This window comes from Spodoptera frugiperda, chromosome 2, assembly GCF_023101765.2.
Source record: "Spodoptera frugiperda isolate SF20-4 chromosome 2, AGI-APGP_CSIRO_Sfru_2.0, whole genome shotgun sequence".
Taxonomy (NCBI): Eukaryota; Metazoa; Arthropoda; class Insecta; order Lepidoptera; family Noctuidae; genus Spodoptera; species Spodoptera frugiperda.
In genome coordinates this window covers 6,921,331-6,938,803 of record NC_064213.1, presented here as the reverse complement: position 1 = coordinate 6,938,803, position 17,473 = coordinate 6,921,331, and the positions used below count along the sequence as shown (strand labels likewise).

The 17,473-nt window shown below is 36.1% G+C and overlaps 1 protein-coding gene across 2 annotated transcripts in view; it reads left to right on the top strand.

Moving 5' to 3' along the window:
- LOC118269089 (transducin beta-like protein 2) overlaps nucleotides 1-17,473 on the top strand; it is a 57,908-nt gene that overhangs the window by 13,824 nt on the left and 26,611 nt on the right. The window contains exon 3 of one of the 2 annotated variants that reach the window (XM_050702963.1): nucleotides 14,348-15,663. The exons of the other annotated variant lie outside the window; for it this stretch is intronic. Coding sequence (XP_050558920.1) covers nucleotides 14,348-15,492 — 1,145 coding nt within the window. The 3' untranslated portion in view covers nucleotides 15,493-15,663. Of the gene's footprint in view, nucleotides 1-14,347; nucleotides 15,664-17,473 lie in introns of those variants that run through there. 2 annotated transcript variants of the gene reach the window in all.

Below are 17,473 nucleotides of genomic sequence, written 5' to 3'. Positions count from 1 at the left end.
TGCTAATGTTGGAAAGCTAGGTGAAATGCCTAGCTCGCTGGGTGCAGACCAAGTCACTAAACAAGTCGATCCACTTTCACCCTCCTTGCATCCGAGCCAACTCTCAATAAGCGCTAAATTTTCAAACGCTATATTGTCAATACTTAAACGTGCGTATACGTACTAGTACTACGATACGAGAAATTAAATTGCGTACAAATGTAGGTAAATGATTTAGCCACAGTAAACATTAATCTGTTTATATTTTTTACTTGTTCGACACAGTTTACATAGTAGGTACTGAGTCGCGATTTACGATGATTTGTTTTGTACCGACCGGTGAACCACGTGGTGTGCGTAGTGCGCGTATTGTTAGTAAATACGTTTTTACTATTTATGTATGAATTTAATTACTATTGCCGTATCACTCGGTGGTCAATGGCCTTATTCTTTTTAATTAAATCGCTGATTAAATTTAATGAATATCGGCACTTATTATTCTTTTGAGAGGGTTAACTTTATTTTATGAAGGAGAACTACTAGAATGAAGTTAACAACATTAAATATTATTTTTCCGCCACGATCCACGCCATCTAGCAGTGAATTGCAGATTCACTAGCTTCAGTCAGCTTAACTAAGGTTCTATGCGTAATCGCTAGATGGCGCTATGAGTTCTTAAACTTAATTTTTCTGTCGAGTTAATATTTGATGTTAATATAATCAATTGTTTTTTTAATTAGGTATTTATATTGTTTTATTTTTAGAGGTATACAGGAAGTACAAAATTAGTCGATTTAATTTCGAAATTATTTAATTAAATAAGAACAACATATTTAAAACGAAAACTCGTAGGTGAGTTTACAATTTTAGGCGCCGATTAGGTGTGATTTACAAACATGCCAGTTAATTGTCGATTTCAAGGGCGTTAAAATTTACAAAAACTAGGAAAAGAGTAAAACGTCGAGGTCTTTTGTCTCCAAACAGCGGCGTCACCCCACAGTGCGGAAGGTCCTCGGTCCTAACCTTGATTTCATGCACATTTACACAGTTTGTTCAGTTTTTTAGTTCATTTACTTCAGTTTTACACTTATTATATGTTTGATGCATGAGAACTTTGAATTCAGAGGACTTATCATTTATTTATTACTCACAACGAGCTGCTTACTTTATATCTAACGTAGTTTCCTTACTCTTTGCATTAGTATGCATTAAAGTAACTCGTTTTCTCTTTTCTATAATTACTCACATATTACTTCAACATTAACTTTGACAAAAGTCATGATGTCGACCAAATGAATAAATATCCAGGAAAACCTGTATTTAATTTATTCGAGCATTGTTGTTCACGATGTATTTGTTGTAATTACGCAAATCTGCTGAAGCGAATCGTGCACCAGTTAGCATTTTGCTATGAATGACACTAATGTCATTATATTAAGTAAACAAACATAAGACCATGACATCAGCCTGCATGGAAATATGCAACTGATCAAGTATTTTTAAATCCATTGACATTTAAAAACAAAATATGTAATAAAACCTCTCGGGTTTTTGAACTTTGGATGGCATCCAATGAATGTATGAAACTGGTTTAATATTATTAGACAGCCTGCGAAAACATGAAGGAGCAATTATTTATTGTTGTAATTTCTACGAAGTAGGTACAATTATTATTTTCCTTTGTTCCCCTCAGACTTACATAATGCATGTTGTTTGTGTACTGCGTACTACCTACTATTTATTTTAACGACTTAGCTTTTTTAAGTTATTCTCACTTATTATTATTTTAAGACTGGTTATTATATTTTTCGTTTAGTACAAGATTTGACCGTTGGACCATCGAAAATGCACATGACAGATCAACTGTAACATAATGACTAAACCGCTACGCTTTATTTATTAACACTGGTGATGGTATATACTTAAGATAATACTAAAATATTATGTTTATAAATAAGACTTGCTTGTGTACACAAAGAGTCGAGATATAGCGCGTTAAAAATGTCTTTAATTTAAAATCCGGAACAGACCACGTGCTGTAAAAGACTACTAATTAATCGGTTTAAAACGACCGGTGACTATGTCAAGTGACATCGTAAAAATATGTAAAACATTAATACTTTAATTCATTCATTAAATTAACCCGTGTTTTCGTTCGCGTGCTAAAATACTCCGTAGTCTCCGAACTATCGAAAAATACAAAAATAATACCATAAAATCGCTCTGTAGTGACGTAAAAATACAAACACTTTCGCGTTTACAATGTTAGGGTTGCTGAAAATAGCTAATGGTTTTTGCAACTAATTTGACCTTCATCAACGTTCACTTGTAACTCATTACCTAACAGATACTAGTTGCCAAGGGCTCAAAGATTTAACTGTTGATGAAATCTAGCCTCTAATTTAAAGGATGTTGGATCTACTTAATCTTGAACTCGTTCGCTGACCGATAACGCCCATCCTCAAACGTTTAGAAGCAGGAAATTTTACTCAAGAGTTTCGTCTGCATTTACTAAGAAATCTTAGATAACGATTAAGATGTGTTCAGAGAGATATGAAGAAAAGATGACTCATATTACCGTGAATTAGTTTCCTAATTTTCTACGTCTAATATTCTTTGAAAAATCCCATGCACATATCATGGGATTTTAACAGTTGTATACAGTACATGTGTGCGTATTCCGAAATTGCTGAAGGAAAAATGCTTGCATTTATGTACATAGGTATATAAAGTTAGGTCGAAAATCCCACGATAGATATAGATATAGAAAGTCTATCTTCTGTTTTTATTTAAGCAGCTGATAAATCGATACGATGCTTTTTATTTATTTTATGTCATCAATCTTTCATCTGCCAAGAAACTGTCTATGTTTTTACGTAGTCAATATAGAGATATAGTAGAGATATGTCTAGTTATATCCATTTGTTGTTCAAATAATACCATGGCGCGTGGTATTTATAGATACTTAATATTATAGAAATTATGAGGTAATAATTTCAAAGATGCAGTCTTGTTCACTCGGCTCGGAAAGCAGGAGTAGGAACGTGGTGGTTTTTGGTTAGTAAGAGTCTAATAGTCACCCAAGGCGTTAAAAGTTATTAAAAGATTTTCGATCCTAAAAAATAAACACTACCTAACATGGTATTTTCCTGCAAGTCAAATGAAATACTTTTCTCTAAATGTCAAAAGTAAATGAATTTTCGAGTTATGACGTTATATTGTTTTGCGTCAAATATTATCTTATTTCCTCTTAAATAGCTAGAAAAATACAGAATCGTTATTTTGACGTATTATATTATTAATAGTTTTTTTTTGTTTTTGTGAAAACAAGTTATTTCTGATTGAGTCATCTCAATTTTTAAAGTCTAAGTCATATGGGATAGGATTCAAAATAGAATAAATGCTAAATAAATATAAAAGTAACAGGCGTTCTAGTTACATTAGTGCCATTCAAATTAGAGCGATGTAACGTAAAAACGCGTAGTCCTTGGGCATTCAACTCTAAACCGTTACGAATCACCGTTCAAAGCTTCGTACAGTGTACTTATCTTGTATTTTTCTTACGTACCCAACTCAATTAGAGTCTTTCCACTAAAACATACCAGTTTCTCACTAGGTCAACATTTTCAGCCGTGGATATAAAAGTTTAGTAGGAAAAATACAAACGTGTACTCGCGAAAGGCCACACCAGCATAATTAATAACATTCAACAATTTCAAAAATGTTTACGTATAACATCCTGCAATTTCAAGAATGTAAAGTGAATCCTTAGTGTACAGAAAACACAAAGGGGAATCGTGGCGCTTGTATCGAACAAAGCCTGTAATGTAAGTAGGAAGTAGGAAAATAATTCAATGACAGGCGCATCTGAAGTACGAAACGACTGCGTAATTTATTGAAAATGATCTGAATATTAATGCAAGAATAGTCACTTGGTACTGAGGGTGTATTGTCTTATTTGCCGGGTAGGAAGGAGTCATTGTGCGTAGCTGCTACAGTTATGTCACAAGGAAATATATAGATAGTAAATATGATTTGTTACATAAAATTACCGACTAAACACAGTCTGTTAGTGTGGCCACTATCTGCAGATCTATAGACACAACTACATAATTGCGCCGTTCCGCACTGGGAAATGCTTTTCAAACAAGTAAATTAGTTTTACCGACGTAATAAAGAAAAATTTTCTGCCAACCTTTTTCTGATTGAATCAAGCCCCGCAGTCTCAAGAAAAAAGTATGATTCAACAACATCTTTTTAATTTCATTTCCAATAAGCTTTAAGATTTCTTTGATAAGAATTTACACAAGCACAAGAGTGCTTAGTCAGAAATTAGGTCAATTCGAAACGAATTAGTCAGTTATGTTTGTCGTATTATTATAGTCAGAGCGGACTTTGATTTCTCTCATCTGATTTTTGTTTGCTAATTTCTCGAAGTTGCTAGAAGCGCATTGCCGAAACGGCCATGTTTGCATAAGGCCATGGCCGCCGAAATCGCGTCACTGCTTCTTTCAATAGGCAATAATGGCTCCTAAGTAACCAGTGATTGACTAGTTTTGGCTGACAGTTATTTAAAATAGAAATAGATTGTTATAAATCTTCATGCTTATTTTAGCATGAACTCTGCGAAACTATTCTGCATGAAGTTTATTTACAAATGAACAACGTATGTTTATTATTTTCTGCCTATTTGTTAGGATCAAAGGATAGTTGAACTCTGTGTGAAAACCTGACATTAGGCTATATTTGGCGCAGGCCTCGGTGCTGACCCTATCCAAATTGGGAGAAGGAAGCGATTGCAAGGCTTTGTTTTGAAAACGATAACTATTACACGGCTATCTGTTCTGTATTGTGAAAACTAGTAAAAGAAATACAAATGTAACTTGTGTCGATCATTTTGAAAGCTCTTTTTACATCAATATTAGATATTTAGGTGACGCAAGACCGGCAAACCTAATTCGGTCTCATCATCAGAAAATTATTATTTCGAAATTGCCATTTTCAAATGACATTGTTACATAAAATCCGTCGTCTATTACGATATTGCAGTTTTAATTATTATAATTTAACAAAATTAATGGTTATTTTGACTAATTGTCGACAAGGTGATTTACTAATTTAGAGTAGTAGTTAGTACGAATGGTTAGTCATCGGCATCGGCGAATATGACTCAATGTGACCGGTCCGATCGGAGAATATGACCAATTGGTCTTCATACTAATTGACATACTTATTACTATAGTTATTTGTAATCTCCAATTGCACTATCAGTGATAACTTTCTATCCTGTAAGATATTTTTCACAGATTAGTATTAAAAAAACAACTTGAAGCTAGCTGCATATTAAACAAGATAAGAGTAGGAATTTCATAGAAGTTATTCAAAACACGGACCAATTGTCTTGTGGTATTTATTTAAATATTTGAAAGCCTAGCAACATATCTGTGTTGACATTTGTATAATTTAGAATAATCGAATAGTTGATGGGATTCCGTTATTCACTAGGTATGTTATAAAAAACATAGTCAAAACAATAATGTTTTATTTTATGTGTATCGCGTGAAAATTTGACTCTAATCGTCATTCATGACACACAAATTAAAATCTGAGAACAAAAGAGGTTCGTTCCGTTACTTCCGTTAACGTCATCCTGCAATCCACACAGTTGCTGAATAAACAGAGGAATTCATAGCTATACTGTAACCCAATTCCGTTGCCAATTGGCAAGGGATCGTATCCGGTACGAATTTACCTTTATCGATTACTCGCACACTTATCGAATCAAACCAAAATAAATAATTATTATGATACCGCCTTATGTAAGATATTTTCCTTATTTAGAAACAAGACCACGTGCCAGAAAATATAGTTATTTCGCGTGTAAAAGACGTTATGTCTCTTGACTTGCGAGGTCAGTTTGACCATTTAACTTATGGTTAAATTAGTTACGGTTTACTAAACCTCAAAGTTGTTTAGCAGAATGGCTTAATGTACGTTTGTTATATTTTTTCTATGAATGTTGAAGAAACTCTTGATTCTCCTTCCTTATTAAATTAAACGTTTCTTTTTTTATGAGAACCAGTGTAAATGGTGTACTTTTTATTGTTGTTCTTGTTGTAGTTATAATGAAAACTAGTTGTGCGAATCAATCGCCTCGCCCACTGAAGTTTTTAATTGCAAGACCTTCAGCCCCATTACATGGATAACTCGGCTTGCATAACACTCGTACAAAGGCACTACAGCTTAGTGTTTCCGTTTAGAAACCAGCTGGTTAAATTATTAAGCAACTGCGATGTCTGCGGTCGCGTCCTATTCACATGGCACTGGTGTTCAAGGGTAGCTCCGTCAAAAGGCTAATCATCACTATTTATTACATTAAAATTACCTTCTTAATAAAAAATCCACGTATTATTCATTCTAAGCGTAACTGGAATCTAATTTGAATGTAGTATTCATATGTGTCTGTGTATAATTCTTCAATTAATGCGAGTAGAGCGTAAAGCTGTAGTATTTCTTAATAATGTAATGACGTATCTTGTTATATCATAGAAGCGTTTTGTAATTCTAATTTTCCTTGTTTTTGAGATCCGGTAATTCCTCTGATACGTTGAGGTAAACGAATTATTCTGTGTATATCCCGCTGCGCTTGTGAGTAAGATGTTTGACGTCACACGTGCAACATTAATTTGGTCGCACATCCTCTTCGAAATGTAACGTCGGTGTACAACTCCGGGTGAATGTTGCTCGTCTCCTAGTTAATTGGCACTACGCTGTAGTAAACTTTAATTCGTATACCGGCTGTTACAAATCTCTCTTGGTTACGTATTTGTATTTCCTATACTTTTCAAAGCTTTAAATCTGTTTATTAGTAGTGGTCACTGCTACTAACAAAATGAACAGTAGTGCTACTTATCACTTTTTTATAACTGTTTAGCATAATGTGTGATTAGCGTTGTCAACATCAATCAATCAAACAAAACTGGTTTAATTACTATTTACATTACAAGACTACATAACACCATACTCTTGTATTATTTAGGGTTAGACAGATAATGCACATAATAAGTTACGTGTTGCGCCGCGTATAAGGTGCGTAGCCGTAACGTAGCGCTCATAAGTTACTAGCTACGATTGCGTAGAAGATGCGTAGTAGACGCGTAGGTCGATGTATCAAACTCGTAGTGCAACGTAGTAGATGCGTAGCGTTGCGTAGCCGACGCATAGCGCTACGTGGAAGTTGCGTAGCACGGTGTAGTAGATACGTAGCGCATCGTAGTAGACGCGTAGCGTTGCGTAGTAGACGCATAGCAATCTCGTTGCGTATTACTTGCTGAACAGAAGCGTCAAGCATCTCTTGGTAAATACATATGCGTATCAATAGATTCTGTGTGGAGTTGGATATTGTATAGTTACATACGTGTCACTTAATTCTACTTAAATATGTTTACTTAAATAATACAATTCTTTTGTAATTAATAGATTTTTAATAAGTAAACAAACAACACTACTATTTTCTTTTACTTTTCTTTCTTAATGTATTTGCGTAAACAGTGAGTTGTTCATTTGACTTTTCCTTTAAGATTGTTTAACCTTGGTTAACCGTTATGATTTTTAACGACCTGTGCGGCGTATAAATGTTAATAACTGTGTTTATTATGATACCACCATTTTCCTAGTTTTGTTTTGAACATATTTCTAATGAAATCTTACTTTAGACTAAACGATTATTATATTCGATTCCTGTAGCACATGTTTATAAAATGTTTCATAGAAAATTAGGTGGGAACATTAGCCAGCTGACCAGATTGTAGGAAGAATAAAAAATCTAAGATCAATACTAAAAACATTTACTGAACCCGAACTTAAACTCGAAAGACTTTTGATCGTTTCAGTACTAGGTTACCAAAATTAGGTATTTATAAGTACCTACTAGATTTTGACTCATACTTAGCGACAAAAAGGCGACAAGTAGGTGACTATAATCATATTATGGTAGTCAACAATTTATCAATTGAGCTCTACTGTAATGTTTGACCGGATTACTTGACGAGTTGAACCGATTCGGGGTCGGAACTAAATCAACTACTTAATGTTGGTCTTGGCAACAAATCGTTGTAGATTCAAATGTGGCCTGAATTCTAGCTCTGGCACTCTACAACAAATTCCTATTTATCTTAGTAAAGCCAGTAGAAGTTATAGTAATGTTGAAGTGAATTAGTTGTACTTACCATATCTGGTGTAGTAATACTCTTTGTAAACGATAGCGAATTAGCCTTTGAATTACATTGATTAATTTTTATTGTACTGTACATGAAACAAGCTAGACGCACGATTTCAGCCACTCCTTTCGTCGGTATTTCGTTTCGATAAAAACGTTTAGTTTAACATTTTCGTGACTTTAATCTTACACGTCGATCGTGATGATTTAGTGGGTGGCATTGTACTCTTCTGTAAATTAGCGCAAAGCAATTTGCATATGACGACAACAACGCTCATAGAATAACAGGGCCGATGACCGCCATACGTTTACTTCGCTCGCCATCTAGCATAAAATCATCGACTTGTTACACATATGCTTAAATAACCTGTTATCAAAGAAACAACTTCATGTATAACGCATATCTGAAGTGGTTACAAATCATGACAAACATTTGTTGAAATTTCCATCTATTAGCTATACTTCCTAGAAAAGTGGTAATAAAAAAATACCATTTTACCCTTAGCCACCAAAGAATTGCAATTCGCAGAAAAGAACAATACTTACAAACCTAATGCTTACTTTCTTGTGTACTGGGAGATAGCAGGAAGCAACTTAACTATGGTCAATCAATTGTTATAAAATTCGTTGTAAGAAATGAAAGAGACCGCGTTTTTTGGTCGAATAAAAAGTCCTAAACTCCTTGACTTTTTTAATATGAGAAAATGCTCCATAGAAAAAGTGAATAAGTCAACCGGTAACTATTACTCAAGGTACTCCAAGGTCATGGGCACTATAGACAATTGGTGGTCAGGAAGAATGTTGTATGAAGTCAAGTAAAAGCAAGACTCGTTTGAGTACTAGTAGTCTTTTGATAACTGATGACATGTCAGAGAGAGGAAAGTGATTATATTTATCTCTTTAGTAATTGTGCTAACAGATTTATCGAAAGTAATTAGAGTATGAGTTATCATATTTTCGTAATGAGCTTATCAGATCTTTGCGTAGTATGAGTATGACGCACGTTGTAGTAGCGTCGTACATTGGCACCGCGCCACTGAGAACTCGGGTCTCCGCCCCTGCTCGGTCAATCCGATGGCGCGTGTCACCGCCTCGTTTGTCCTCCACCTTGAAATTATATTGATCACTGCTAAAAATAAGACATCGTCCCCCGACCAATTTATCAATCTATAATAAACCCATTTCGAAAATTCCTCAATGAAAGTTGGCGTCACAGCGCCGCTCGCTAGTTTCCTAAAACTTTGACATCATTACGACCCGTTTAGTTTACGACAACACAAGTTTATTTACATACACAAATGTAGATTTATTTAAGTAGGTCGTATATAATCAACTTCAGTAGGCATTTAGGGAAGTGTGATTAACATTATTAAGAGTATAGTAATAAAAATAAACATAGGCGATATACAAGAGGTTCCCTTGTACTGCGCAGTTACGTGCAGATAAGCGGTCAATGTAGGAAATTACATACAAGTCTTATTACTATCAAATAGTTTCAGACGGGTCGCTGTCTGGCATACATTACGACTTTTAAGCAACATATATGTGAAAGGGTAATTCTGAGAATTTTTAGGTAGATCTTTTCAGTGTTCATTTAATACTGGAACAATAGGTGATAAAAGATTTTACTGTAGGTCAGGGTGGGAAAAGATTACGTGGTGATTTATTTTATCTTACAAAAGTAAAGTAGACAATATTAACAATAATAATATGCTTTAAGTCAAAAGATTACAACAATTAGACACTTGATCTTTATCTAACGCCATAAAATAAGGATTAGTCGTTAGTACAAAAGTAATAATAATAGGCGTATGTGTGGGCAGCAAAACCCACGTGTTGATTCTTCTTGCTACCAAAACGAATTCTCTTTTCTAGGTAATCATTAGGATGTAACAACACGTAGCTGTTGTCCATGTCACATGTAAAACGTATGTATTAGGTAATTAGTTCTATATTTGGTCTTTCAGTGTTTCTCTGTTTTATTCTGCACTAGGTTTATTACCCACGGCTTCTCTTGTATGGTCAGAGATTTTATAAATGCATAAATTAATATTCACTGAGTTATAATACCACAAAATCAACTAGTTACAACGTTAAATAATTGATTGCAGACAGTTAGATTTTGAGGTCACATTCAAAAGTGAGCACAGACGGGCCCCGCAACCACAAACAAACAATTCAACACGTAATATTAAAAAAACAACAGTGAACAGTACTGCGAGCAGTAATCGATACGTTCTAAAATCGTTTTCAAACGTCGACTCGATCATTATCGGCTGTCCATGAGTTTTCAAACGTCAATTTACTCCCATTTATCGTTGACTTTGATGAGTATAAAAAGTATTGTGCGATAATTACTAGACTGCTTTATGTAGGTGGCTCTGAAGGTAACGCTGAACATACATCTCTGTCGATAAACACTACTACTATGTCCTTTGTAATATAGTCAACAGTTGACGCCACTCAATCTTCGGACTTTGAATTCAATCTTTAATGTATTCCCCACACAAAAGGAAGAGATCTAAAATGGAGTTGTTTATTATAATGACTAGAACAACATGGCAAATATGATATGATGCGACCGTTTCAGATGTATGCTTACATTCACGTCTCGTATAAGGTAGTATGTGAACCACGGTGTCAACGCTGTAGTTCGGACGTGCCCCGAAAACGTTATTTTTCCGGTTTGTTACAGACTAGTTTGGACGTCTTCACTTAACCGTTATTTCAATAATCCTTATTAGTGCCAGCGTTTGCTGTTCTTTAACACGTAGACGCCATTTGATTACCTATTTGAATAGATTTTTTATATTTAATGGTAATCTTACTGATATCGTTTACCTACTTATAAATCTTTACGTGTTCGACGTTTATTGGCTACTTGGCCACTTGAGTGGTTGCCTATTCGCTTACATTAGTGGGTGTGTTTGTGTGATTGCGACTTTTATTGTCGTATTTGCATCACTCACTATATTTCCGTTGTTATGTTATTTGTTATTTATTAGCTGTTACTCATTTCCTCGAATATTTGTAAGATTCAGCGAATGTTATAATCGATAAGGTTATTCATATGGCTTAAAACTGAGCCATTCATACGGTTTGCTTAGTCACAGTGGCTACGCAAGCTCCTTGACCTACTTGCAGTTGCGTGACAGTGGTCAGCTGCCGATGATGTACAACTTTCACCAAAACATTGGCTCGTGATATTATCAGCTCGCTGCAGCTTTGTTGTTACTCTGTGACCCACACACTGATTATCACAGTTATTTTGGAACGTACAAAACAATGAGAACGTTAGATTTTTTCAAACAATGAATTAATTTAACATAAGCTGTAGTTTTATGATTAAATTAAAATTATATTTCTTTTTTAAAAACAAAATTTCAATAATATTAATGCAAAGCAATACGTTGCGTAAATTGGTAAACTGGTTGTGATGTAACAGGTTCTTTAATTGCGGGTTGTCTGATAAATACTGTTGTCATCATTGTCTGAGCAAAAACAGCAATACAAACTATTTTTATGTTGATATTAACAAGCAGTACCAAAATTCTTATTTTTGGGACATCTGCGTAATAAATTTCATTACCCATTCAATAATTTCCCAATATGGCCACAGTGTGTCGGCAATATTTAACGTGCGCGTATGAGTTAATACGTGGAGTTGGTCTGTAATCATTTACCATATATGGTTTTACTGTCAAGGTCTTTTGAACTTAACATCGGTAACTGAAATTTTAAGTTCCGGTAATACTCATCGGTTACCGTGGCCCACTGACCGCGATCGCGAGTAGAACAACAAAAGTAGGCGTTTACGTTTATTATAGACGTCGCAGCAAGCACTTATTCCATTTATACAGTTCTCTTATAACGGGGGTCATAGCAATGTTGAAGTGAATCCAGAGACGCGACTAGAGCATCGACATGGATGGGGATGCCTCGGGTCCCGGTTCATCTATTGTACGCGATTCGCACGTTACATAAACACGTTTGCCTTATGAGCATTTAACGAGATCATATCGACTCCATTGTGGCCTTAATATACTTTAACGATCCAATTAAATAACCATAAAAATGTCAATTTTTACAACTGATAGATTAGTGGATATGTTATCATAATTTTATCGCTGAAAAATAAGTACAATTGACATACTCCACAATCACCATATTAATGTAACCGTAATTTGGGTTCTAGTGCATGAAAAAATGCCATGTTACAAGTGTTCATATATAATCTATTTAATTTGCATACTACCAACGCACACACCCACAAAACAGAGTTTCATTTCAAACATTAGAGTAGATCGTCCTACATTTTCTTAAGTGGGTAATCTGCTGGTAACATATAGGCGGCAAATATCTACTTGTAACAGTAAAGTTATTACAATTAATAGAATTAAAACATTTACATTACAAATTGTAAGGCATTTTATTTAAACAACTGAGTGGTTGGAATGATTTTAACGAATTTGCTACAGACTTAGTAAAAGCTTTTCACAGAATTTACGGTGCCAACAACATAGTTGGTCTGTAAGCTGTGCGATCCGGTGTAGAGTCCGGTTTCATTTCCCAGAGTGGCTCTACCGAGTCTAGTTTTTGCACATTTCATTGAGTACCATGCGCGTTTTGATGATGAGGTATAAACGTAGCGACATGAAAGATTTGAACAGGGACGGTATCGGGTTAGACAAAGTGGTCGCACGGGCCAATACAAGTATCATGTACGGTACCGTTCGCCGAGCCGATGCGCGTTTGACATCGAAGGTTATCGTCGGTGTCAGCGACCAGGCGCGCCGCGCCCACACGCGCTTCTGTATACAAACAACGGCCCAGCACACATGCTCACACATTCATGCTATATACGTGTCTGTATACGTGTATACTAGTCGACAGCAACCGCACGATGTACGCACCGACAGACAGACAAACATATCATTGCGATTATATACCGTATCCATCGTGCGCACATGCGCTTGATAGCGAAGTTCAATACAGATTATTGATCCGAATAAAAATAGCTTATTAGAACGATTATTTATCAATAAAAACAATTAACATTGTATACAAACAGATATTATATTTAAAGATACCTAATTATTTCAAATGATAAATAAAGTAAACCAATAGATAAAACTGATAAAACAACATTTAATGTTTTAATGGAGTTCATATATTCTCAGTATTTGACCTATTTTTTACCATAAAATATCTGCCTTAAGTCACGTCAACTTTTTCCGCTAATCTATGTGTAAGTTAAAAATAATATCTGTGACTCACTTATCTAAACAACTTCTTTTTAAAATCGAGCTTACATATATCTGGGAGTACAAAAGAGGACATAGATTTAATTTATTCCTTTCATGGGAATTTTGTAGTTTAACATATAATGGTCTTTATTGAGCCCTTCAGAACTTAAATAAACAACAAACAAATGGAGAGTTTAATTAAATACGTTCTTCTCATACAACGGAGTCAGGGTAGGACAACGACCGTCCTTCCTTCCGCTACCGCCTGCACCAAGTAACAAGTAACTCATTTTGTGACACAAATACTTCACCAACAGTATCTGTCAATGTACCTTAGCATTTTCCAAAAACACTCAAAAATCAGTTTTGTTTAACGTTGGTTTACAATAACTATGCATTAACGTCTTAAAACTGCATGTACTTCAATGTCTCCCACATAAAAAAAAAATACTTAAAAAACATGTGGCGTTTTTATTTATAAACACCACGCGGAACATCAGCTGATCTGTGTAAACAAAGCGCGCGGGACTTTCTCAATAACATTAAGGATTAGAAGTATTAAACTAATGTCTTCACTTAATTGTCATATATTCTTCAATTTACAAATTACCATTTTATTTAATAACAACATTAAAGCTTTTATTGTTTAGAAAAATGAGAATAGGCCGGTCGATTTGTGTGTCCCGTTAACAAACGAGCGCTACCTGCACGTATCGTATAAAGCGTAGGCTGCCCCACCATCGCGTCATTAGTACAGCGGCCGCGCGCGCGATAGCACGTACGTCTGCTCCGGCCACGCGCTCTATCTCGATTCTCGTTATTAATGAAAACAACAAGTAAATCAACATGCATCATTTCTGCTTACAACTTCAAAACTGGTTCTATGAGGAGACTGTGTCCACAGTTGGGACGGATACTACAAGCGCAGCATCACGCCGGCGCAAGCCGCGTGATCGACGCCGCCCCCCGTCCGCGCCGCCGACGCCGTCGACGCCGACGAGAATCGCCAATGAAGAACTGAAAGAAGCACTTCAGCATCATATACTGTCACCAAAAAAGATGTGGACTCTTGGATATCCGTTGGAACTGGAGCCAAATTCTTCGAAGGCCGTGGTGTATATTAATCCGCCGCCTCGACCTAGACCTCTGCCTACCTCTTGGGATGTCAACGCTCCGGAGTTTGTACCCGGTTCACAGGGTGACAGCGGTCGCGGGTCATGGGGTTCGACCCCGCGATCCGACAGTGACGAAGAGGCAGACACCGTAGAACATACCTGTGTGAGATGTGATCGACAGTTCCGAATGACTCGCGATGGTGAATATACCAAAGATGAGACTTGTATTTATCATTGGGGACGTGTGAGTGAGAGTCGTTACTTGTGTTGCAAGTCATTAGTGGGTTCTAAAGGCTGCAGCGTGGCCCGATTTCATGTGTGGAGTGGCACTCGTCCTGGAATGAATGGGCCCCTTGAAGGATACGTACGAGCCCGTTCACCTCGCGGTGGTGTCTACGCCTTGGACACCGAAATGTGTTATACAACTGCAGGCTTGGAATTAGCTTGTGTTGCGGTTATCGCCGCTGATGGACGACTAGTGTACAAATCATTTGTAAAACCCAGTTCACCTGTAGTGGATCCCAATACTCGTTTCTCGGGCATCAGGCCGCGCGACTTGGCGCGCGCGACTAAGACGTTGAGAGACGTTCAAAATGACATTCTTGGATTTGTGGGTACTGACACAATCCTGATCGGTCATGCACTCGAAAATGACCTACGTGCACTAAAACTTTTACACAGCGCAGTGGTGGATACGTGTGCAATGTATCCTCATCCTCGGGGCTTTCCCATGCGAAGATCGTTGCGGGCTCTCTCCGAGGAGGTGCTGGGTCGCATGGTCCAGTGCGGAAGCGCTGGCCACTCGCCCGTGGAAGACGCACGAGCGGCGCTAGATTTAGTGCTACTGAAAGTACACGAAGAACGAGCGAGCCGTTTACGCGCTCACCAGCACCCTATACTGCAGCCGTACGATCCGCTAATTAGTGGCGCTTAGATATTGTGTTAAGTGTAAGACGACTGTTCTATGGACATGACTAAAATTATATTGTGTGAACGGACTTTTGTAAGTGACAAATTCGTCACGTTGACGGAGCTGCGCGTACTGTAACAGTATGTGCCTTCGAATTGCAGTAACAGCAATAAACGTGATATTTTTCTATAAAAACTTTGTTTTGTTTTATCCTTCTCCTAAATGCACAAAATACGTGGTATGTAAATAATTTAATAGTACAGAATAATTCTGAGACTAGGCAACTAGTGTGATAAATATATCTTTAATCACTCCTTCAGAATAGCATCCTAATATGTAAACAAATATGCACTTACGAACTTTGCATTTGTTTCGAGCTTAACTCTATAAAGTATATAAAACATGCCGAATAAAATTAAATGTGACACCATTTTGTATTCAACATTAATAATCCGTTAGATTAAATTGTGGTAGTGTTTTGTGTGTCACTGTAGGTAGAGCCATAAAAACTTTCACTGTGTTAGGTTTCTCTACTACGTAACCAGTGCTAGCTAAGCTATGTAACTCGACAGTTTTTCACTCGCTCAGTTATATTTTTTATCGATATAAATACTAACAGTTGTTACATCCGAGAGATATACGTAGCTACTGGGGACCGTATATTAAACATTTTATGACGTAAGGGATTCCCAGATTGCGAGATAATAAGACTACTATCAATGATTCATGAATACGGGGCAACACGCCACAATTACGTAGTTTTAATTTCACAGGAAACTTATGAATATGAAATGAAACTTCCTTTAGAATTTTATAAAGCCTGATTATTATCAGTATTTGTATACATACACACTATACAACAAATAATAATGATGTAATTTTCCTGATGACTAAAGTCTTAGCGTCAGCATATATTTTGTTATTCTCAAGAACTGAGTCAGCGCTCATTGGTGTAGTTTCCCGGTAAAGATTTTTCAAATACCACCAGACCTATATGATGTATGAGAGTTATATTATTAATCATCACACTTTTAAATACAAATTTAAGTCTCAAAATAAGATGCTCTAGTTCAAATTATAATGAAGTGCTTACTTAATCAGATATAATTAAGTGACCGTGCACTCAAAGCCAGTTTACATAATGCTCTTATATAAAGAAAAATGATGAAACTGCTATGACATGTCTATTTGTTCGTAATTATTGTTAGTAATAATGCTCAATTCATTAAAAAACTATTTAAATCAGGACAATGAGTATTAAATTTACAATAGATTGGTAAATTCCTAGGCTAGATAGCAGTTTTCAATCATCCGTGTTTAGATGTTTAGTGTATTGTATGAAATATCTAAAAACATCGTGGTAAAAACATAAGATACTGCGTATATCAGGCTAAGAAAGAGCAACGCCCTCTCGCCCGGTCGTCTGTATGAGCGCTGTGTTTACGTTTAGTGTCCCCCAAAACGTTTATGTTCAATTCACTAAAAGATCGCACATCAACAAACTCGAGCGAATATTACGCGCCACAATACTTGCTGATACAAACAATAATAACTACCAGTTAATCAAACAGGGTCACTAATCATTAGGGACATTTAGTACATTTAAGATTTCCTTAACAGATATTCTTATCTAATCTTAGGTAACAATTAAATAGGACATAGTTTTCTGAACGTTTTCATTAAGATGCTTTATTTATCTCGCGATTGACATATTACAACATGATGTCAAATATTTAAAATAAATACAATAACAGCCGGTTTGTTATGAATGATAGCATAGTTTGTGATGTGACTCTTAGTATCAACAAAAAACACAATGACGCGCTGGTTATCGGTGAGCGAGACATTTCCAGTTCCATCAAAGAGAGCAGACGACAGGCGCGCCACGTCAGCACCGGATCGAATGGAACAGCCTAAAATAGATCGGTAGAAACGTAAGTATTGTACAGTGCGAATCCGTGATACCGATACTGATATCAGTACAATCGGATGATACTGGCATGTT